Source organism: Rhinolophus hipposideros (genome assembly GCF_964194185.1).
Source record: "Rhinolophus hipposideros genome assembly, chromosome: 16".
NCBI classification, from domain to species: domain Eukaryota; kingdom Metazoa; phylum Chordata; class Mammalia; order Chiroptera; family Rhinolophidae; genus Rhinolophus; species Rhinolophus hipposideros.
The window spans coordinates 59551396-59575936 of NC_138062.1; the positions used below are offsets into that span (position 1 = coordinate 59551396).

General features: G+C 44.1%; 2 protein-coding genes across 2 annotated transcripts in view; both read right to left on the reverse strand.

Moving 5' to 3' along the window:
• Window positions 1-828: 828 nt before the first annotated feature.
• The window catches only part of ZNF555 (zinc finger protein 555), a 28538-nt gene continuing 4825 nt past the window's right edge, over window positions 829-24541 (reverse strand). The window contains exons 3-5 of the mRNA XM_081076500.1: window positions 23264-23390; window positions 4566-4692; window positions 829-3536 (exon numbers count right to left, since the gene is read on the reverse strand). Coding sequence (XP_080932626.1) covers window positions 1973-3536; window positions 4566-4692; window positions 23264-23390 — 1818 coding nt within the window. The 3' untranslated portion in view covers window positions 829-1972. The remainder of the gene's footprint in view (window positions 3537-4565; window positions 4693-23263; window positions 23391-24541) is intronic.
• Window positions 16778-23199, reverse strand: ZNF554 (zinc finger protein 554). Its single transcript, XM_081076507.1, has 3 exons — window positions 23109-23199; window positions 21833-22025; window positions 16778-21281 (listed from the first exon to the last, which is right to left on the reverse strand). Exons 2-3 carry the CDS (start codon window positions 21984-21986, stop codon window positions 20107-20109), a joined length of 1329 nt encoding a protein of 442 aa, XP_080932633.1. The 5' UTR covers window positions 21987-22025; window positions 23109-23199; the 3' UTR covers window positions 16778-20106.

Below are 24541 nucleotides of genomic sequence, written 5' to 3' on the forward strand. Positions count from 1 at the left end.
ACTGCTGAGTGCTGCCGCAGACTGCTGTGTGCTGTCCTGAGTGGCCAGCAGCCAGCGTGAGTAGCAAACAGCGGGCGGCCAGCATGAGTGGCCAGCAACCATCGTGAGCTGCCATGGGCTGCTCTGTGCCGCCATGGGTAGCCGGTGGCCAGTGTGAGGGGCTGGCAGCCATCGTGATTGGCTGGCAGCCAGCAAGAGCTGCCGTGAGCTGCTGGGTGAAGCTGACCAGATGATTGGTGACCAACTGCCTCAGCCTGGGGGCACACAAGGCTCATAATACCAGCATGAGCCAGGGAACTGTCCTATACAACTAGACTGAGAAATTAACAGCTTGAACCGGAGTAGGGAGGTAGGCGGAAGAAAGGAGAAAAACACACAAATTAGTTATGATGATGCCATAAGCCAATGAATTACCAGAATTTAGGACAGATCTGGCACAGATCCTTCCCTACCTAGCACTTTCAGAGGAAGTTGGTCCTTTCAACACCTTAATTTTGGACTTCTGCCTCCAGAACTATGAGATAAAATTTTCTGTTGTCTTAAGCCCACCTAGTTGTGGTACTTTGTTACAGCAGCCCTAGGCAACAAATAATATACAAGTGATTTGAAAACACAGTAAATAGGATATTTCTAAGAAATATCTACAGATTTTCCTTGAAAATAAAATGTTTTTAATGACACATAATCAAATATAATTAAACTCATGTCAAAAAGCTGCATTTAGCTCTAAGTAACAGAAGTCTCCCAAAATCTAATATGTGAGGAAGGTGTTTGTTCTCACATAGAAGGACTGGCTCAGCACACTTAAAAATGCAATACATTAACAAAGTCCCATTTGTTGTTTATTTTGCTGCATTACAGTTTTTGTGGTGGGGTCAGGATCACAGTCACTGAAAGTACTGAGAACAAAGTGTTCACTACACACAGGAGACCTTTGAAAGTACGTTAACATCTAGATGAGAGTGAATCATAGCATCAGAGAATACTAACCCTGAGTATGAAGTAGTGGTCTGGAGGACACCTTAGGGTTTGTAGGAAAATCCAAATTGTGAGCGCCTGGCCACACAAGTGGATCTTTGATACCAAGCCCAAGGAAGTACCTGTGGAAGCCTATACCTCTGAGAAAAATGGAAATCAAGCACGTGGTGTTTCTTTTGCTGATACCCTTGATTGATTGGTTGGGCAAAGAATCAAGAAAATGAGCTGAAAGCTGATGTCCAGAAGCACCTATGACTCCTTCTATCATACTTTAAAGTGATTCCTAAAACTGAGTAATGGCTTCTTCATTTCTGTCTTCCAAATCTCATGCCAAATTAGGCTACTGGTAAATGTGAACACAAAATCATGAAGGGAAGGGATGCTGGGAAATATAGTTCCCAAGTTTACCCAGGTTCACATAAACAGAATCCAGAAAAACAATCTCCAACTCTGTATCTCATGGTCACATTATAAGTGTCTCTTAAGTAAAAGCCTATTGTCTAATTCCCAATCACAAGCAAGAACAGTGATGGGCAAAAGTTGAAATCAATTCACACTGACTATACACTTTGAAGTACATAATTACAAATGTCTGCCAACTATTTGTAAGAAAAATGGAGTAAGTCTCCTCTGGTCAAAAATAAATACTCCCTCAATAAGAAAGGTAAAAAATATATAATGACTGATGGCCAGTATGTGCCACACTAAGCAAGTAAGAAAAATCCAACAGACACCAAAGGGTCATTGTTCCAATAACTGTGTAAAGAACAATTGAAAGAAATTAAAAGCTACTTACATGTTGAAAATACACTTCAAATCATCCGTTGAGTCCAACAAACTAAAGGTATAAGTTTTATTAACTGAAATAAGTAAAAACACTACATGCAAATTTTATGTAGTATAGCTTAGAGTACTTAGTTACTTTCAGCTGCAATGTTTATTTGCAAAACAACTGGAAATACACTCTCTATGGGTCCACTTTAATGTGAGGTACTCATAAAGACAACACCGTATTTGCAACTTTTGTAAGATTCTTCTCCTGGTGTGAATTTTCTGAAGCACTGTGCATGAATTCATTTGCAGAATTTCCCACAGTATATATGTAGTGTTTTTCTATACTATGCGTTCTCATATGTCTTCTTAAGGATGAGGAACAACTGAAGGCTTTCCCACAGTGCATACACTCGTAAGGTTTCTCTCCAGTGTGCATTCTCATATGTATTGGTAAAGATGATGGCCATTTGAAGACTTTCCCACATTCCTTACATTCATAGGGTTTCTCTGCGGTATGTGTTCTCACGTGCTGTTGCAAAAGTTCAGGCCAACTGAAGGCTTTCCCACATTGCTTGCATTCAAAAAGTTTCTCGGCAGTGTGCCTTCTCATATGTTTCTGTAAGGATATGTGGCAATAGAAAGCTTTTCCACATAGTTTGCATTCATATGCTTTATCTCCTGGATGCATTCTCACATGTTCTCGAAAGCAAGCAGACAAATTAAAAGCTTTCCCGCACTGTTTACATTCATAGGGTTTCTCTTTTGTGTGTGTTCTCATGTGTTTTCGTAAGGATATGGGCCAGTTGAAAGTTTTATCACATTGAGTGCATTCATAAGGTTTCTCTCCAGTGTGCACTCTCATATGTCCTCGAAACGATGAGGGATGGCTAAAGGCTTTCCCACACTGTTTACATTCATAGGGTTTCTCTCCACCATGAGTCCTTTCATGTCTTCGAAAGGACTGGGGATAAATAAACGTTTTCCCACACTGTTTGCATTCATAAGGCTTCTCTCCAGTATGAATCCTTTCATGTCTTCTAAAGGATTGGAGATAAATGAAGGTTTTCCCACACTGTTTACATTCATAAGGTTTTTCTCCAGTGTGTGCTATCATGTGTCTTCGAAAAGCTGAGAAGTAACTAAAAGCTTCTCCACATTCATTACATTTATGTGGTGTCTCTCCAGTGTGTGATATCATGTGTCTTCGGAAAGTTGAGGAATAGCTGAAGGCTTCCCCACATTCCTTGCATTTATAGGGCTTCTCTCCAGTATGTGTTATCATGTGTCTTCGAAAAGTTGAGGAATAACTGAAGGCTTTCCCACATTCCTTACATTTATAGGGCTTCTCTCCAGTGTGCGTTCTCACATGACTAGTAAGACTTGAAAAATCAATGAAGGCTTTCCCACATTGCTGACATTCATAGGCTTTCTCAGCAGTATGAATCCTGATATGCCGGTTGAGGGAAGAAGTACGAGGAAAGGTTTTTCCACATAATTTACATACGTAGGGCCTCTCTCCTTTGTGGGTTCTCACATGCATTTTTAGATGTGAATGACAACTATAGGCCCGCCCACATTCCTGACATTGATGGGGTTTGTGTCCAGTGTGAATGGTGACATGACTCTTGAGGGATGAATGATGCATGAAGACTTTTTCATACGCACTACATTCATACTGTTTCACCCCAGTAAGAGTTTTCTGGTACAGATTAAGATTTAGAATCTGACTGAAGCTTTCTACACATTGATCATTACTTTCACAGAGTTTCTCCACTGCATGATTTCTGTTAAAAATGGAAAAAAAAGTTAATCATAGTATGATTAATAATTTTTTAATAAGTATTAGAATTACAATTTTACCAATTTCAGTGAATGTGTAGCTTTTCTACCCTGACTTCTTCTATTCTACCCTGACTTCTTCTAAAGCAGAATGAACTGAATGGCTCAAACACAGCCATTATGAAGAGCGTTTCTTAAACATAGGCTTGCCTCCCAATTGTTTTCAACTGTTTCTAACACTCAACATCTATGTCACATTTAAGGAAATTTTGTGGTGAACATCTCTGAATAAACAAACTTGATCTAGGCTTATGTGGGTTGTTGGTTTGTTTGCTTTTTAGATTTCATGGCATACTGGTCCTTCCTGGAATACTGCTTTCTCTTGTGGGTACAACTCACCTCACATGTCTGCCCTGGTTTGTGTGCTGATCTTCAGTGCTTAGTTGTTCCCACACTTCCCCTAAGATGGAGATGCAAGGGTCATTTCCAGAGAACTCTATTTTATCTTCCTTCGATATTTTATTCCCATAAATATCCTGCTGAGAAACTGACCCATTGGTCTTAAATTGAGTCTCATCATCTGAAAGCAGAAAGGGAACAGATCTTGTAAGAAAGAAAGTCCCATTTAGACAAAAAAAAAAAAAGACACTGAGGAGGTTGGCTGTGTTGGGACTTCACCAATAACAAGCACAAGGGGTCAAAATGGGAAGCAATTTAATAAACAAGCAATTTAATAAACACAGTAAAATTCTCAAAGTTAGAAAAACAAACTTCACTGGGCCCCTAATAACCCATGAAACCTATATCCACTGATGATACCAAGGGAGCTTTCTTTACAAAAAGAAAAACTCAGTTTAATACACAAGGTTCTTCTTCTCACAGAAACACTGTTGGAGTCTAGCTCTGTGACAGCTGTGACCATGTCTTATTAATTAAGGTATTCCCTTTCCACATTCCAAATTTGGGAACAGGTTTGCTATGTAAGAAATGCATGTTCTTTTAATGACTAAATGAAGAAATGATGTCATCCTTACCCACTGAGGCCAGGTTTCTGAAGTTTTCCAGCATCACTTCTCTGTAGAGCTCCCTCTGAGCACCATCCAGCAAAGCCCACTCTTCCCGGGTGAAGTTCACAGCCACATCCGCAAAGACCACCGTGTCCTGAAACATCCCACAGGTTCTATTTCAGCAAGGCTGCTCTTCCATTTGCAAACGGCAAGATTTAATTATTTTTATGGTCAAGTAATGTTCCACTGTATATATACACCGCATCTTCTTTATCCATCATCTATTGACGGACACCTACGTTGCTTCCACATCTTGGCTACTGCAAGTAATATTGCAATAAATGCAGGGGTGCATGTGTGTGTGTTTAATATGCAAGCAGGGTTTATTAGTGAGGGAAGAGAAAGGGCCTAACCAAGGTGGGGGAAAGGGAGAGAAAAAGGGAGGAGGAAGAGGAAAGAGAGAAAGAAAGAGAGAGAGAAAGAAAAGGGGAGAGAGGGCCAGAGCAAGAAGTCTTTTTGAATTAGTGGTTTGGATTTCTCATAAAAGCACCCTGAGGAAAAGATTAAAAATCCCTTTTTGCCAAAGAGGTAACTGAAGTCAAAAACATCTGATGGTGAATCTGCCCTTGATTTAAAAACACATAAGATTTGCCAGTACCTTCCTACAAAGGAAACAACCCATCTCAAATTCCTGGAGAAAGTGATTCCTCCAAAATCACCCTAGAGGCTGCACTGCCACCATCTCTCATTTCCACGTCCCTCTCCTGTTGGGCCCATGAGCATGTCAGGCCAACCCCTAAGCACACAAATCACTGGGCTGCACACTTCCCTTAAGCCTAAGTTTTTTAAAAAAGAATATCAAACCGCTGACATCCATGAGCAAGGAACAGAGCAAATAGTCTCAGTCAATAATCCTGCTGCCAAAATTTAGTTATTCAACAGAGAGCATAACAGGACGATCCCTACTGTTGGTACAGGGAATGACAGAGGCCCTGAGTCAGCTGAACTGCTGTTAGGACAACTGTCTGTAGTATTTCCTCTAGTAAAGTTCCCTTACCCAGCGTGCAGAAGAGTTGACACTGCAGGCCTGAACTTTACCCTTAGAAATGATTGGCAGGGCTGGCTGTGGCTGGTGTCTGGGACCTTGGATATTCCTCACGTGTCCAAACTGACTGTGCAGACAACAGTGTTGGTGCTGAGCACCGGCTTTCCTTCCGGATCTGGCGTTTGGATACATGCTTCCGTCATCGCTGTCAGTGAAAACTCTGGGCACGAAGTCTCTAATGAGCCTCCCAAATAGACAACAGTTCACCTGTTGTCACCACTCATTGCTGTGTGTGCTCCGTGTAACGCCACGTCTTAACAGCTGGGCCTTGGTTTCCTGCCGATTTCTCTACATGTGTCTTTTCCCTTTGCTGATTTGTCCATGTCCTTTTAATAAATCATACTCATCAGTACAACAATATGCTGAATCGTGAGAGTCCTACCAGCAGGACTTGTGGGTGGTCTTGGAGACACCAGAAGTGGATTTGCTAAGACACCCCTGACTCACTTAAATATGGCAAAAGCACTGTATGGGGAAGAAGAAGGATGAAGGGAGAGGGGCTGGTGACTGGTGCCTGGGTGGCTATGGAGCTGGCCGTGGCATGAAAGGGCACCTGAGATGCTGTCTGTCTAGTAGGAGGTAAAGTTGACAGTGGTAAAAATGACAGATCTAACTCCAGGAGGGCTGGCTCACTGGACAGACAGGCTGATTCTGACCATGCTGCTGGGGGGAGAAGAAAAGCACAGCCCTGGTGAGGCCTCTGAGCTTTGTTCTCCCCTCCACTCAGGAGGAAAAAAAGCTCCCAAGTTCCCAAAGGTGAGCTATGGATGGGCAAGAAGTGCTAACAGTTTGCATTGCATCAGGAGGAGAAAACCGTTAAATCAGTTTTGAGGTCTGGAGCAAAACTCTAGAAAAAGCAGGGGGGTGGTGTAGGGAGAGACTCCAGCCGGCTGGGGCTCCTGTGGCCTCCTGACCCACCCTTGCATTCCAGCCAGGACCTTCCTTGGCAGCTTCAATTTTATCCTGGTAAATGCTGAATTTACAACTCGGGCCTTGTAAGGGGTTGAACTGTTGAAGTCCTAACTTCAGGTACCTATAAATGTAACCTCACTTGGAAATAGTGTCTTTGCAGGTGTAATCAAGTTATAATGAGGTCATTAGATATGGGCCGGATTCCAGTGTGACTGGTGTCCTTATAAGAAGAGCAAAATGCCCTGTGAAGACAGAGACATGCAGTGAAGATGGCTACCTGAAGATGGACGCAGTCATTGGAACTGTGGGGCCACCATAAGAATGTTCCCAAGACCCTAGAGGATTCTGAGGGAGCACAATCCTGCCAACATCGTGATGTCAGATTCCAGCCTCCAGAACTGTGAGAGAACGAAATTCTAAGCTCCCCACATATGGTAATAAATTATGGCAGCCCTAGGAAACTAATTCAGTGCTTCAGTGAATCTACAATGAGAAAAAAGGGAAGGAGATTTTTACTTAAAATGATTGTGATTTGTGGCTACTGCATCTGCATGTATGATAGAAACTGATGCAAATGGTACATTGTCATAATTTTATAAATGCTAGTGGGATCATACCAATCTGGGCAAAGAAAAAAGCGTCAGTGAGACACAACTTCCTTGCTTTTTGCCACTGCATGGGTTGGAATTTAAACTCTAAGTATTAGAAACAATATCAGGTCTCCATAACTGATGACTTCTTACTATGATTTTTTTACCTTTTAGAGATTCAAAACAAGAGGAAAATATAATGAAAAGACTGGCAAACAAAGAGGGACAAAATGAAAAGACTGGCAATCTCTAAATGGGAGGTAGGCTTTTGGAATTTTAAGTAGAAGTTTCCAGTTTGCTAAAGAGCTCTGATGAAGACCTATTCCTGATGACCAGTAGAGGCTGACGATTGACCAGCAGTGTGAACTCTAAGACAGACAGGACAAAGGGACTTACGACACTCTTACTTGCTGCTTGCACTTGGAACACAGCTGTCTGCCCCTGCAGTGTCTTAGCTTTGCTGCTGAGAAGAAAAGGCCCTAGTGTTTGATGGCATTCTGAATTCACATAACTTGCATTTACAAGGTTGGACAATTAAGTTTCCGAACACATCCGAGAAAAAGTGCTGCACACCTCACTGCTGAATATCACTATGATCACCTTCAAAGTGCTCCCCTGGGGAAGCTATGCACGACGCCAGTGCCTAGTCCACCCTTCAATGCAATTTTGGAACGCTTTTTCTGGAATGGCCATCAGAACTGTCATTGTATTATCCTTGATGTCCTGAATATCATCAAAACTCTTCCTTTCAATATTTCCTTTATCTTCAGGTAAAGAAAGATGTCACTGGGGGCCAGATCAGGTGAGTCGGGAGGGTGTTCCAATACAGTTATTTGTTTATTGGCTAAAAACTCCCTCACAGACAGTGCCCTGTGAGCTGGTGCATTGTCGTGATGCAAGAACCATGAATTGTTGGGGAAAAATTCAAGTCTTCTAACTTTTTCACACAGCCTTTTCAGCACTTCCAAATAGTAAACTTGGTTAACTGTTTGTCCAGTGGGTACAAATTCATAATGAATAATCCCTCTAATATCAAAAAAGGTTAGCCACATCGGTGCAACAAGTTTGAGAACTTAGTTGTCAGACCTCATATACTTCCTGGACATGACTGAGCCACACCCAACAGTATCCACTGTGCTGACCAGAAAGCAGGTGTAAACCCCACGAGCAGGACTTCGACTGGGAACGTGGCAGGCTGAGATCAGCTCTCTGTGAAGCCCTAGACTGCAAAAGCCTCATGGATGCCAGCCGATCCAGTGTGGTCACTTAATTACCCATGATGAAGGCCTATTCTCCGATGGGACCATCTTGAAATCAAGCTGTCACCTGACATTTCACAGCTGTCACCTTCCATGCAGATCACCTCCAGATGTCTTCCACACTGGCGAGGTGGGCGAACTGGTGTCGTGGTTAAACAGAACTGAAGCTGACCATCTCTGGCAGTCCCTCCGAAACAGGACTAGGCTGAATTATTAGGTCTGCACTGGGAACACAGGCCACAGCAGGAACCCTGCTGACCTGGCTGCCTCACTAACGCACGCCCGCTCTGGATACCCCAACTACTGTAAACTCTATGTCTCCAGGGGGACCAAGTGTGCCCTCTGGGGCTGTACTTCTCAGGTGTGTGTCATATCAGGACACCGTCTTATCCATGGAAGGCACTCTCAACATACTGGCCAGAGTTGTGCTGTGTGGGAATTGACACCTGAGGCCAAGTGAAGAACAACAGTATAAAGAAAAACAAGAATACCTAAATTTGAGAAGAACCATCCCCACTGGCTTTCGAAGACCTTTATGGTGAATGGGATCTACTTAACCTGGCTAAGTTCAGGACCCGACAGGGTACAAGCAAAACCAACACTCAGCCTACTGGACAGGGTCCTGCTGATAAATCTACTGTAAAGATGCCTGGCCAAGGCCAAGGGCATGGACTGTGCAGAAGGGTTAGCCGAGTAGGCCTGACAGTCCTTATGCTTCGAGTCCTGCCTGCAAAGTTGGCCCTCGCTGGCATATGGGAACTGGTGTGTGGTGAGAGTTCCCACCACCCTCGTGGGAGGGGCTCCCTCTGCTTGTTTATGCAAATAGGGCTTCTGCCAAAGACAGGCTTTCCTTCTCAGAGTCCGGATTCTTGGGTTGGGCCAGGCAGAAGGTGTCTAAGTGACCAGCCCCCAATAAAAACCCTGTAACTGAGTCTCTCATTAGCTTCTGATAGATACTTCACAGGTGTTCTCACACCTGGCTGCTGTGTGATGTCACAAGAGGGGACCCTGCGCCTGGTCCCCTCAGAACTTGGCCCCAGGCACCTTTTCCCTGAGCTGACTCTGCTTTCTTCTCACACTGCAATACATCACGGTCACGAACGCGACTCAGGCTGAGCCCTGGCGGTCCTCCTAGTCAATCTCTGAACCTATGAGTGGTCTTTGGGGACTGCTATAGACTGAAGGTTTGTGCCCCCTCAAATTCATGATTCCAGATATGATGGTATTTGGAGGTGGAGCCCGAGAGGAGATTAGATCATGAGGGTGGGGTCCTCATGAATGGGAATAGCACCCTTGTAACAGACACCCCAGAAAGCTCCCTGAACCCTTCCACCAAAAGCACAAAGCTATGAACAGGGAAACAATCTGCCAGCACCTTGATATTAGAATTCCACCCTCCAAAACTGGGAGAAATAAATGTCTACTGTCTATAAGCCACCCAGTCTGTGGTATTTTCATATAGCAGCCAGGATGGACTAAGACAGGGACTCCCGACACACCCGCCTGAAGCCATCAAATACTTTAACACTCTACAACATTCATTTTTAAATGTGCCTTTGAGCCCCAATTATATGCAGAACACTTTGCAGAGTTTTTGCATATGATACACATTAGCTCATATGTTCATGTAATAATAACTCTGTAAAGCAGATGTTGTTAAAACTGGTTCACACCAGAGGACTGTAAACAGTCCATGAGTAACATCAGGCAAACTCCTACCACCTGCTCGTCATTCACCTACACCTTACAGTTGTCTTGCTACTGTGGCTGTTATTGCCCAGTGAGATCAGACAGAAGCTAGGTTCTGCCCGGCTTTATGGAGAAGAGCCGACAGAAGCATCCTGTCCCAGGCTTACGTTCTGATGCTCCTTTGCTGGCAAAGCCCTGCGTCTCATGGAAGCCTGCTTTGTTTGAAGATCTCACCTCTTCTCTTTCATTCAGTAAAACTGATTTAGGTTACAGTGACATGGGTCCTAGTACTTGCCCACACTCAGGCTGCAGTACTGAACCAGAAAAAAATTCTAACCACGTGTATCTTAAATTCTTTTAGAGGAAAATAATAAAAGAGCAAATCAAATATAAGTACTAGGGAAAATGCAGCACAGCAAGGGGGTTGGGAGGAGATACATATCTTTACAGGTGTATGTGCCTATGTTTGTATATAACTATGTTGATATATTGATATTGCTATAATATATCTGAACGACTGGCTGCATGGCAGAGTAAAGGAGAACAGTAAAGGAGTAAAGGAGTAAAGGAGTAAAGGAGAACAGTAAAATAACCCTTTGAGATAACACTGAAAACTGATACCTACATTGCTTTAAACAATATACATACATATATGCATACCTATATATAACTATATATATATATATATAAAATGTGTGTGTGTATATATGTGCACACACAAACGTACATATATATGTCTTTATATAATTCAACTCATTGGTTACACACATCAGAGCGAATGGAGGCCTGCTGCATTGGGGTTCATTTCAAGTGGGGTGTTTGGTGTGAAAGCTTGTTTTACATTTAGGGCTGAATTTCATTTCACAGAAGATTATTCTTTAATATTTCTGTTGGCTCTACATATGTCATATACATTTTCCTGCACTGATGTTAATTATACAACAGAAAATTCTAAAATCAATTTATCTGATTTACCTGTAATCATCTTAGGAGTTGCTGAGAACTATTTTATAATATTCAACAGTCATACATCTTACCATTAGGGAATAGATGGTAACATGCATAATCTGATAAAGGAAAACTGATAATACAATGTTCAAAAAAGCTCAACAAACATAAACAGTATGACATTGTTTTCTCCGAAACAATTAGATCCAAATCAGGTATGCTCAGTACCTCCCTCCTGGTCAACTTCATACTGAGAGCCAACCCAGAACCAACAAGAAAAACAAATGTATGAGAACTAGAAAAGAAAAGAGAAACACACCTCATCTTCATGTCTAACTCTAGCAACCGTATGTATAGGACACTGACAGAACAAAAAGATAATCATAGGATAAGATTTTTAACAAGAATCTAGGATAAAAATTCAGTATAAAAATACATTTCATCACCTTTCTAATTAACAGCAACAGTGAGTTGGAAAGCTCATTTTAAAAAGGTAACACATACTATGGTAAAAAGCAAACTTAATTAGTACTAAACAAGTCTAATGAAGGCTATAAAATGAAACAAGTGGAAAAAATGTTAAAGATTAAGGTTAGTAACAAAGTAAAATGAAATAAATGGGAAGATGGTACATGCTTTTCAGTAGGAGAACTCAGTGTTACCAATATCAACCCTCCCAAGGGAGATCTAAAGTCTCCATAAAACTCCCTTAAATCCCCAAACCAGATTTATTTTATTTTGTTTTTTTAAGATTTGACAAATACTAATTTTACAAACCTAACAGGAAGAACAAATTCCAAAAACAGCCAGAATGTTCTGAAGAACAAGGCAGGGACCTGCTTATCACACAGCAAGGATTGTATAGCAATAGTAATCCTGACATGATGGAATGAATCAGCAGAGTAATGGGCAACTACAGCCACCAAAACGGACAACTCCGGAAACTGGCCCCCGTCTATTGATTCACCACGGAGAACAGTGGTGGCAGAAACGACAAACACTTTAATACCTGAGACAGGGACAAACTTATCTAAACAACGAAGATGCTTGTACTCCCACCTCTTCCGTGGACAATAATCGACTCACTGTGGATTACAAATAAGTGTGTAATAGATAATAGCAAACAACAGTGTAACTTTGGTCACAAGTTCTCCATCCTGCCAAGGAAAAGAACTGGTAGTCTGGCGAATCTTTATAATTTACCTACCACACTTCACTTCTCTGCTCCCAGTTTGGAAGGGAGAGTGTCTGTTTCTCTAACATTCTTTTCCCCAGGGGGACTTTCAAGGCTAAGCCCTGGAATTCCATTCACAATTTTTATTTCTTGCAATCAACTTTTGTATCTTTCAAAGCCAGTTTGTCTTTTAAAAAATTAATACTTCTTGCTCATTATACAATCCACCCCCTACCCCCAAGGAAAACTAACCCAGGGAAGGAGTAATTTAGGGGGCAGTTGAAATAGGTACTCTAGGCTCCTGACAAGGGGACAGAGGCTTCTCAGCCCACCACCCTATACATATACAACAAAGTGGCAGCACTCAAGTTCACCTGAATGAAGTCCCACATTCCAGCCAGTGGAGCAAGCGAATGCCACAGGCTTCGCATTCCATTTCTTATCATGCAAAGGAACAGATCTGTGAAACTACTACACACTGGAGAGGATTTAAAAAGGCTGAACAAGTGGAATGAAAGTCATTTGCTTTTCTTTTCCTGAAATTCACTCTCTAGGAAACATTTTATCTTTCCTGTTCTATTAATTAAACATATTTTGTATCTGCCGAAAAACTGAGGTTCCAATAAGAGAACACGTCTTTTCAAGGTGCCGAACCCTGGGAAGGGCAGTGCTGAACTGGAAGTGGATGACTCAAGGGTCAAGTGCAGCCACCCTACCACGTGGGACACCCCTCCCCCACTGCTCCCAGTCGAGATCCCTGAACAAAGGACACAGGCCGGTGTCCCGCTGAGAGTCCAAGTGCAGGAGGCTTTGCAAGTGGCTGCCCCACGTCCCTGGGTGGGCTTTCCCTGTCCTGTGGGTTAGTTTCTCTCCCTTCAGGGCACCCATATCATTTTCATCTTTTCTCCTCAATACCAGCGTCCGGTCAGCTGACAACTGTGTCCCTCCGGGGAATGAGATCTGGGTCTGGGTCAGGTGGGGACCGAGCACTTACCAGGAGACACCTCCCAGCCCGGGCCCCCAGGCAGGTCGCCTCAGTTCTCCGCCCGCCCCGCAGGCTGTCCGCAGGCAGGAGCGGACCAGGTATTCCCCGACACCCGGACGGATGCAGCTGTGCGCATCTGGGTCACCACAGGCCGTCCTCAGACCCCGGACCCAGCGCGGGCCGGACAGGACGCCGGGTCCCCATCCCGCAGGCGAGGGCAGATACTCGGGTGCGGACCCGGGGGTGAGGCGCAGGGAGACCCGGCCCGCAGCCGGTTCTAGCCAGTTCCAACCAGACCTTCCCGTTCTCAGCCCCAGCCCCATGCACTCACCATCTCCGAGCTCTCAGGGCGTCTTCCTCGCGGATGGGGCAGGTGAGAGCGACCGGGACACGACACTTCGGGCCCGCACCGGGCAGGTGTGCACAAATGCCTTGGCCAGCCGAGAGCAACGTCCAAGCGCACTCCCTTCCACGAGACCTCTGATTGGACGTTGCTCAGGACTTCTGCATTGTGATTGGACAGTGTTTCGGGCACTCCCATGCCCGGCGGTCATCTGATTGGACAGTTACCAAAGAACCGCCCCCTACACCTCTGATTGGGCAGTGGTCCGGTTCCAGATGCCTGATTGGACAGCGCTCCGGACCCGCCCGTATTGTCCTGATTGTTCCCCACGCCCCGCCCCTGGCGCCGTGATTGAACCGTTCTCCCAGGTTCCGCCCCCCTGTTTTCTGAATGACAGGCCATCGGGACACTTACAGCTGACACGCACCAGGGATGTGGGCTCCGAGTAGAACCCGCCCCCAGCCGGACTGACCGGCATCTGTCCGCAGCTGCGCAGCCCGCCCGCGTCCTCTGGACTGGGAAATCTTGACTCAGTTTCCCGTGGAGCGCCCTCAGTGACCAGGCCGGGCAGGACAGGAGGCCCTCGTGACCTCCAGGGTCAGGGGTCAGCCCAGGGAGAAGTCACAGTTGATCTGAGCCCTTTAAGAACAAAGACACTCACCAGTGCTGTCTCCGCATTCAAGGCAGGGTCCGCCTCGGTTTTGACATGTGACCTTTGACACCAGGAGTTCGCCCTCCTTCCCGCCCCACCTTGGGGCTTGAGGTCAGCGAACCCTGGCCCCCGTTCCTTTGCCGCCTTGCGAAGTGGGACCCGGAGGCCCCAGCCTACCCACCTGTTCTCGGCACAGCCACAGGAATGACATGGAATTCTCAGTGTGCATGTTCTACTGCAAGGACACTTACGTCAGCTCAGGTTTTCAGTGGTCCCCAGAGGAGTTTGAAAGTGAAAAGGCTGGGGCCGCCGTGGCTCAGGCGGTTAGAGCTCCACCCCCCAACTCCGAAGGCTGCAGGTTCGATTCCCACACGGGCCAGCGGGCTCTCAGCCACAAGGTTGCCGGTTCAATTCCTCGAGTCCCGCAAGGGATGGTGGGCAGCGCCCCCTGACACTAAGATTGAACATGACACCTTGAGCTGAGCTGCAGCTGAGCTCCAGGATGGCTCAGTTGGTTGGAGTGCGTCCTCTCAACCACAAGGTTGCCAGTTCGACTCCCACAAAGGACAACAACTTGACTTGGAAAAACGTCCTGGAAGTGCACACTGTTCCCCAGTAAAGTCCTGTTCCCCTTCCCCAATAAAAAAATTAAAAAAATAAAAATAAACTACTCATTGGATTTATAAACTATTACAAAATAACATATGGTTATGTGCATTTTTTGTTAATATGAATTAATCATGATTGCCAACTTTCAAAAACTCAGCACAGAATTTAGAAGTCAGCCTTCAGACCGGGTCTGGCATTCCTGCCTGCTGCCATGACGTGGTTAGAGATCTATCCTAGAAGCATCCCTCTTAAAGAACATCGTTCCATTCATTAAAGAGAAAAATGAGACTGGTCTCTGAATTCTTGACAAAACATTCATTGACACAAGAGAGGAGAGTAACAACTATGGAGACCTGAGGGGGAAGGAGTGTGATTCAAGATCCTCCGGCCACGCAGGGATGTCATTCATGCTCGGGGAAAAGAAAGTCAGTCTCAAACATACAAGGAGTGAAAGGCCAGGAAGAACACATCTCCTCTCCCTCCTCCAGCCTACCATCCTCCCTCCAACGTCTCCCCTTAGCAGAGCATAACGGGAAGCTGCTGGCAATGTCGAAATGTGTTTTACAGCATTTCCATCCCACATCACAAAGCAACTATAAAAGGAAAAGCGTGCCAGCAGAATAACAGCCCCCTAAAGGTGTGCATATCTAATTACTGGAACCTGTGACTATGTCACCTTCCATAGCAAAAGGGACTTTGCAGAAATGACTGAGTCAAGGCCCCTGAGATGGGGACAACCCTGGATTCCCCGGGGGGCCCAGTGTCATCACCGGGTCCTCATAAGAGGGAGGCGGGAGGCTCAGAGTCAGAGATGGAAGGGGCTGCCCTGCTGGCTGTGACGATGGAGGAGGGGCCACGGGCCAGGGACGCGGTGCCTCTAGAAGCTGGAAAAGGTCAAAACAGTTTTCCCTGGGGCCTCCAAAAAGAACATAGCCCTTCCAAACACCTTGATTTTAGGTTCTGACCTCCAGAACTGTTATAAGAATAAATTGGTTAAGTCACTACATGTGTGGTAATCGGTTACAGTGATAACGGGAAACTCACACAGTTGGTCTCACGCAGAGAAACAAGAACTTAGTAAGTGGCACAAATAACTCCTGTCCCAGTCTTACCTTTCATGACACAACTCTGAACGTTCCATGTGCTCCTTCAACCTGATTCTGCTCCTACTACAGTACCTCTCAGAGTGATCCGACCGTTTCTTCAGAGAACAAAATCTTTGTGTCTGAAATATGGGACTTTTTGGATAGATGATGTTCTGACTAGAAATTTTATCCCAAATCATAAGTATCCATTTGCAAAACATTAGAGCAGATTTTTGCATTCCTCACAGATGCACATATTAATGACAACCACAACACAACATGAAGGGAGGGGTCACTTTTCAACTATTATGAAACCTTTCAATCATACTTTCAATCATATACTGGGAATAACATTTTGAATACTCATGTATCTACTGCTGAGCTCTATTACATCCTATCAGTTCACCATATTCTGTCAGATTTCATGAAATAACAAAATCATTATAGAGTTGACATGCCCTGTTTATCACCTCCAGGATCCTATTCTCCTCCATCTCCTCTCAGGGGAAACCATAATCACAAACGTGATACCCATCATTGCCATACCAAACATATGGGTCTACAAAGTATATGTAACATTACTCTCTATATTCAAATTTATAAATATACCATTATCTTATACATACTCCGTAATTTGACTTTTACACCCTTCAAAAACTGCTTAGTGTTGATAAATCACAATATAAAAGTTTAATATAATGGTTTTTTTTTTAATATAATGTTTAATGTAACAAAATAAAATGCCAAAAAAGTTAAAGCAGGAAATACACCTTGCAAATTATCAGAAAAGAAATACACTCTTCCAATACAGATAACAGAGTAAAAAACAGAGAAAAAAACTTCAAAGATAAGAAAAATGACATAAAGTATGTTAGCAGAATTAAAGCCAACAACATTTATTACAGCAGTAATTGGAATAAAGGTAAGAATTCTAAAACAAAATCCATCTATATGTTTAAAATGACAGCTACAGGGGATTTAAAAAGTAGAAATTCAAAGGAGATGAAAAATTACACCAAAATCAAACAGACTGATTTTGTTTAAAAAATAGAGATGGTGCTATTAATTACAGCAAAGTGATCACTTCAAAGTGATAAAGGGTATAATTCATAGTGAAGACCTATCATAAATTAATCTACCCCCAATAAAACAAAAACAAATTTTTAAAAAATGAAGCAAAAATTACAGAAAATACTAAGGGAAATTCAGCACAATAGCAGTAGGAAACTGTTGTCTTGAGCTAATTATCTTTGAGTCAGCAATCCAAGGACAATTAAGGACAAGCAACATTTCTCAAACTGTAATTAAAAGAGGAAATCACCTGGTGCATTCAAAATGCATATTACTGGGCTCCAACTCTCGCTTATTAAATCCGAACTTCCTGACATAAAATTTGAGAGCCACTGATTAATCAGATTGATTTAATAGACAAGCCAGATTCCTAATCATAAAAGCAGAGAATACAGTTGCTTCTCAAGATCTATGAAATACTTCTAAAACTCAATCACATAGTAAACCTCAATAAATTTCAAAGATTTACAACAGTAGACACATTCTCAGACTGTAGCATAATAAAAGCAGATATTTAATAAAAGAGTAAGGATGAAGGGCGTCTATGAAAAATCCTACAGTTAACATCACACTCTCCGGTAGAAGACTGAATGCTTTTCCCTAAGATCAGGAACAAAGCAAGGAAATCTGTTTTCAACACTCTCAATCAACACGCTACTAGAGGAGTAAGCCAGTGCAATAAAACAAGAAAAAGAATTCATTTTTAAAGAGAGGTAACGTATTTAAATATCCAGAAATTTAAAAAATATATTCTCTCTCAAAATACTTTTGAGTCTGAGAAATCAAAATAAAATTGTATTATTTTTTTTAAGTGATCATAAAACTATAGTGTGAAAAAAGCTAAATGGAAGCTCTCCTTTGGTTAAATTCCTCATCTTTGTTGCTCCAATGATGCACATCTCAACTTAAATTCAGACCCTGAGAAAGGCCTTATCTGAGCTTGGTCTCTCTCTTATTGTCTATTATAGCAATATCATTTTTTTGTGTCCAAAGAATCTACCAAAATCTGTAATTATTTAAAGTATTTGGTTACTTGTCTAACATCTGCTCCTGCCCCTCAATCTGTCATAGTTCTGGCTACACAACATACAGGGCTCACTGCAAAATGAGAATGCAGGGGGAACCCTTTGTTCAAAATTATTAAGAATATTGAGATGGATACTGCAGACTGTCAAAACCAATCAAAGGACCTTTCTGAGAGCAGAGTCTTGGGTGACCACACAGGTCACCTGCCCATGAAGCGACACTGCGTCTTCACCACTGGAATACATGTCTGTCTTATATACAGCCACCTGTCACCACAGAGAGTTCAGGTTCTATATAAATAACTGTTGGAGGGAAGGAGAGATCAAGACTGAAAAACAGTGCACTCATAACACCTCTAAGTCAACTATTCCTAAGAATATGGTGAAAGCACATCTATGCCCCAAAACACATTTTGCATCCAGCTCAAGGCTTGCAGAGCCCTCAAAGAAAGCCATCCATCAACCCTGTGGGGTCTACACAGACCCCAGATAAGGGATCTCTACTTTAGGGTAAGGCAACCATATTCACATGATCAGGTCCCTCTTAGGTGAAAGATCTGAAAGGCAACTTTCCTTCTTAGCTTGTTAGGGAAAGGGGACAACTCAGATGAAAGTAAGATGTCTTCTGAGGGAGAATTTAGAAAACACAGCTGTTTCCCTCCTTGCAAATGTTGTATTGTCTTTGTACAGGTTGCTCAAATCCTTTTTTAATTTTTTTTTATTGGGGAATATTGGGGAACACAGTGTTTTCCCAGGACCCATCAGCTCCAAGTCACTGTTTTTCAATCTAGTTGTGGAGGGCGCAGCTCAGCTCCAAGTCAAGTCATTGTTTTCAGTCCAGTTGGGGAGGGTGCAGCCCACTGGCCCATGGGGGACTTGAACCAGTGACTTTGGTGTTATGAGCACTGCACTCTAACAACTGAGCCAACCGGCCACCAACCAGAGGCTCAGTTCCAAACTCAAGCCGTTGCTTCTCATTGGTCCATGTGGGACTCAAACTGGCAACCTTGCTGCCACAAGAACCTGCTCTCTAACTACGGAGCCAAAGGGCTGCCTGCTGGCGGCTCAGCTCCAAGCTCAGCCGTTGTTTCTCACTGGTCCATGTGGGAATCGAATAGGCAGCCGTGGTATTATGAGCACCACGCTCTACAGGTTGCTCAAATTCAAATCCAGATTCCACTACATTCTAGTTGTGTGACTTTGGGCACTTTATTTCTGTTTCCCCTTCTGTAATATGGAGATAAGAAAAGCTACTGTCTCTCGGGGTTGTTGGGAAAGTTAAATGCAGACACGTACACCAATGCTGGAGCGGTGCCAGTAATACAGTAAGCACCAATCAATGGGAATGGTGAGGACGGTGATGATGGGTATTAGCACTCTTGGCCTCTACTCTGGGAAGTGCACCTTACAGTTGGGACTTTTCCCAGGCCACCACAGGTTGCTCCACCTCACCCTGTCCCGAGTCCTCCTGCACTGCATTCCCATCATCTTGGTATCCACAAACCTCCTTGACTGATTAATAAAACTCGGTATCCCTTGGTGTTGATTTTTAATTACTGTCAAGATGATTCCCGCAATAGCAAATGAAATGGCAAAAGGCAGAAAAATCACAATCAGATAACCCTGACTTCACTGGATAGAACTGCATATGCCACTCTGCACCCTATTTTTCATGTCACACCCGAAGCACTTTCTTTCTTAGCATATGCTCCACACCACCATAGTAATGCAACGTCAGGGCAAGTGAGGACCTTGCTAAGTAACCAACAGGGGTGGGATAATTAAGAAAATATTGAAACAGATTATTGAAATGAAAATATTGGCGAGTGAAACAAAAAGTTGACAGCACACCTTTTGATTCAACAACTCAATTAACATGATAATTCTTAGCAAAATCCCACTCCGTATTAGTGCTCCCATTTACTGATCTTTTCCAAGAGGGTGGAGCTTGTGGGGCAACTTCCCCCATTAAAAGGCCTTTCTCAGATCTAGACCTCAGTGCTTTCCTTCAAGAATGGGGCATTAGCCTACTTCTTTTCAAGCAGGACATCAGAGGAGCAAAGTCTAACACACTCATGTGGTAGAGTGCTAAAAAGTATTTTACAAGACAGCAAGCAAGCTCTAAAATGCAATAAAGTGGGAGCTCTGATAAAAAGCTTTCCCACAGTCAATGATTTTATAGGTTTTTTGACTAGTGTGAGTTTTCTGGTGTGTGATAAGGGAAGAACTCTGGCTGAATGCTTTCCCACATTCGTTACAGTTATATGGTTTCTCTCCAGTGTGAGTTCTCTCATGCCTAACCAGGGAGGACCTCTGGCTGAAGGCTCTTCCACACTGATTACATTCATAGGGGTTCTCGCCAGTGTGAGTTCGCTCGTGCTGGTTAAGTGATGAGCGGTCACTGAAGGCCTTCCCACATTCATTACATTCATAGGGCTTCTCACCGGTATGCGTTCGCTTGTGCAATATCAGGTAAGAACTCTGGCAGAAGGATTTTCCACAGTCTTTGCATTTATAGGGCTTTTCCCCTGTATGAATCCTCTGATGTTGGGTAAGAGACGAAATCCTGTTGAAGGCTTTCCGACATTCATTGCATGTGTAGGGCTTCTCTCCAGTATGAGTTCTCAAGTGCCGAGTGAGGGTGGAGCTGTGTGTGAAGGCCCTCCCACATTCCTTACATTCGTATGGTCTCTCTCCTGTATGAATTCTCTGATGTTCACTCAGGGAATGCCTCCGGTTAAACACTTTCCCACACTGGGAACACTCATAGGGTTTCTCCACCTTATCAATTTTGTTGTGTATTGTAAGAGCCATACTGTGATTAAATGACCTCCCACTTTCTGCATATGCAGAAGTTTGTGTTCTTTTGTGTTGAATAAGGAGACTGTTTTGGCTGAGGTCTTTCCCACGTTCATTACTCTCACTGGGTCTCTGGTCTGTATATTCCATCTGATGATGGTTTAAGAATGGATCAGCTACCAAACTCTCAATATCAAGGTCACAGTCACAGAAGTGTTTTCCTACAGCACCTCCCTGTGATGAAACAAAGTCTGAGCTCAGATTACAGATTTCCCCAAATTCCTGCCAAGCAGTAGCCTTCTCTTGAGCAAATGCCTTCACTTGGAGGTATGTCATTTGACTCAGAAGTTTCTCGGGGTCTTCACGTTTCTCGTCAAATTGACAATATCCACAGTCTTTTCTGGGGAGCTTTATAATATTCATACCACTGGATGGTTCTTCCCCCAAAACCACCTTCTTATAAAGTGATTCTTGGCTTTTCAGTCTAGTCTCCCAATCTGAAATAAGAGGGGGGAAGAAAAGAATAAAACTTCTAACTTTCAAAGTGCCACCAAGGACCTCGGTCTTCTCCTTATACAAGGGGGACAGAAGTCCTTCCAACAGATGCAAGGCACCTGTGGATTCATGTTCAAATGTCAGCTTTCAACATGGGGGATGGATGAGAAAACAAGAGATGTATCAGTAAGCTGGTGTGCTGAGGACAGGATGAGGCATAAACCGTTTGACGATTCTGGAAAATGGGAAAATGTAAATGTAGAAGGAATTGTTCTACAAAGAAGGGGGAACAAGAATGGCAAAAAGGAGAGAGGGAAAAAATGTAACTAAAAACACAGGTAGAATGGCTTCAAGAAGGAAATGGAGCGCTCTTTTCTCTGCACCCAAAGAGTGGTAGGACAAGGTTGCTGGAGGGTGAACAGAAGGTATCTGAGAAAGTGCCAAAGACCTGGGCCTTCTCCTTATACAACTGGGGCCTCTGCGGAGAGACCTCTGACCACAGCTCCCAAGACACTGCCCCCATCGCAATGGCTCATGTCTTCCTGGTCCTCACCTGAACAAGAGGCTTGGGGAATTCCTTTTCCCCCATTCCTCATGGCTTCTCCTTGCTCCAAGTGGAAAGACACCACTGGCCAAAAGAGTGAACACCCTGTCCATGGGGAAAGACTGGTGTGCTGAGAGGTTTGTGCCAGGGAAAAATGTACCATCTTCAATAACCATATTAGTACTTTGCTTCTTCAAGGCTTCTGAAAGAGACAAGGGCATGCTGACCAAACTAAAGACTTTATTTTCCTAATTAAAAAATGTGGATCTTACATTTCCCCAAAGACATACAAGAGGCTAACAAGCCCATGAAAAGATGCTAACAGTCATTAGTCACTAAGGAAATACAAGTAAGACCACAGTGAGATACCACTGCATACCTACTGGAATGACTGTAACTTTTTTAAAGAAGAAAAAAATACAGAAAATAAGTATTGGAGAGGATGTGGAGATATTGGAACCCTCATACATTACTGGTGGGAATGTGAAATGGGCAGCTGCAATGGAAAATAGTCTGGAGTGTCCTCAAAAAGCTAAACAGAGTCACAATATGACCCAGCAATTCTACTTCCGGGTAGACTCAACACAATTGAAAGCGGGGCTTCGAAGAGATGTTTGCACAGCCATGTTCATAGCAACGTTAGTCACAACAGCCCAAGTTTCCATGAACAGAAGCAACATAGAAGCAACCCAAGTTTCCATGAACAGATGAACGGATAAATAAAATGTATTCATCCATACACCGGAATAGAACTCGGCCATAAAAACGAAATCCTGACACCCGCTACAACATGGACGAACCTGGAGGACATGATGTTTAGTGAAATAAGCCCAACACAGAAGGACAAACACTGTGTGATCCCACTCAGAGGAGGTCCCAGAGAAGTCAGATTCATAGAGACAGAGAGGAGATGGTGGGGCCAGAGGTTGGGAGAGGGGAGGGCAGTGAGTGAATAATGGGAATAGGGTGTCAGTTTGGGAAAATGAGAAAGTTCTGAAGATGATGGTGGGGACGGCTGCACAACAATGTGATTGTACTTAATGCCACTGAGCTGTGCACTTAGAAATGGTTAAGATGGCAAATTTTATGATGTATGTATTTTACCACACAAACTTTCTTTTTATCTGGCTCTTCACTTGGGCAGAAAAAGTATGAATGCCCTGACTCTGTATTCAGGAGGGATGTGGTAAGACTGCTTGTGTTATACATTGTTTTGCCACAGTTCCAAGAATCTATCCGTGATGTTAAGTGAGGACTGACGTACAGAAGAAACCAGGTTACTCACTGTGTTGGAGAAACCAGCAACTGGGAACCCCCAGATGAGCAGAACCATGGCTGTCTCATCACCAGTAAAGTCCCACTTCCTAACACAGCTCTTGCCACACAGATGCTCAGCAAGTGTGAACTGCCGAGCATGTACACGAATGATGCTCGTCTCACCCACTGAGGCCAGGTGCCGGCAGGTCTCCAGCATCACTTCTCTGCAGAGCTTCCTCTGAGCACCATCCAGCAAGGCCCACTCTTCCCGGGAGAAGTCCACAACCACATCCTGGAAGGTCACTGACGCCTAAAAGACGACATCGGTTCTGCTCAACAAGGGACACCCCCACCACATTCACAGAAGGGGGGTGAGGGTGGTGGCACCGGAGAGTCAGATGGAGGAGAGCGGGAAGCCCAGAAGTCAGACTCTACTAGTGCCTGTGGGTCCTTGTCTTTGGCTTCCAGCCACAGGCACATACAGACCCTGGGCCCGCTGTGAACACAGCATGCATGTCTGACGGAAATAAGACGCCCGTTTCTTACTGAACTGGATTCTAATTTCTAAAGCTGAGTCTGACATTTCCCCTTGAGAATCTTCCCCTGCTTTTTCCAAAACGCTGTAGCCCCGTGGCTACGGCACTCCACGGTTATGGGACAGCAGCTAGATCACTGGCCATCCCAGGCCGTGGCCTTCTCATCTGTTCAATGGAGAGAACCATTTCCACCTCAGAGGGTGGTAGCGAGTTCATGTAGGTGACGCATCTGCTATTGACAGGGTCAGAGAAACTCGAAGCCAAGCCTAGCAATCCTGTGTGACCAAAGGGGCCCTCATCCCAAACCTGAGGCTGGTGAAGACCGGTTCTCTTTGCTGCCACGACTTGGACTTGCGTGTTGCTAGACACAGATGAAACAAGAAGTGGGATTTGCTGCTCTGCCCCTCACTGGATAATATGGCCAGAGCACTGCTTCGGAAAAGGAGGGACGAAGGGCTGGGTTATGACCAATGTTTGGTGCCTGGCTGGCTATCATGGCATCCGTGGTATGAACTGGTGGCTGGGCTGCTATCTGTCGTGAGAGGTAAAAACTACCTATGGAATTTGAAAATAAGCAACCCAACTCCAACTCCAGGAAAGTGGGTGTGCTCGATCTGATCATGGCTGGTTTTGGCCATTAAGAAAAAAAACAAAAAGCACAGTGCCACCTCTTCTCCGGTGGGAAGAGAAAGGTCTCCAACATTCCCAAAGGTGAGCTTTGAAGTGGACCAAAAATATTCAACATTTCTGTTGCTCATTCCCCAGAGGGAGGAAAAAAGATTAACTTAGTCCCCCAGGGTGGCAGCACATTTTAGAAATAGCAGAAAAAGAGCAGCCTTTCCTAGGGGCCAGCAGCAGCTGCAAGCTCCATCCTAGGCAGGCCACCCAGCTTCACCGGTTTCTTCCCAGGCGCTTTGGTGTTAAC

What these genes read in the sequence shown, in the direction of transcription:
- ZNF554 (XM_081076507.1), bottom strand. Translation starts at nt 21,986, where the DNA reads ATGGTACATTTTTCCCTGGCACAAACCTCTCAGCACACCAGTCTTTCC. An exon ending in TCCCCAAGCCTCTTGTTCAG is followed by an intron (nt 21,282 to 21,832) that starts GTGAGGACCAGG and finishes CTCTTATTTCAG; the next exon opens with ATTGGGAGACTAGACTGAAA.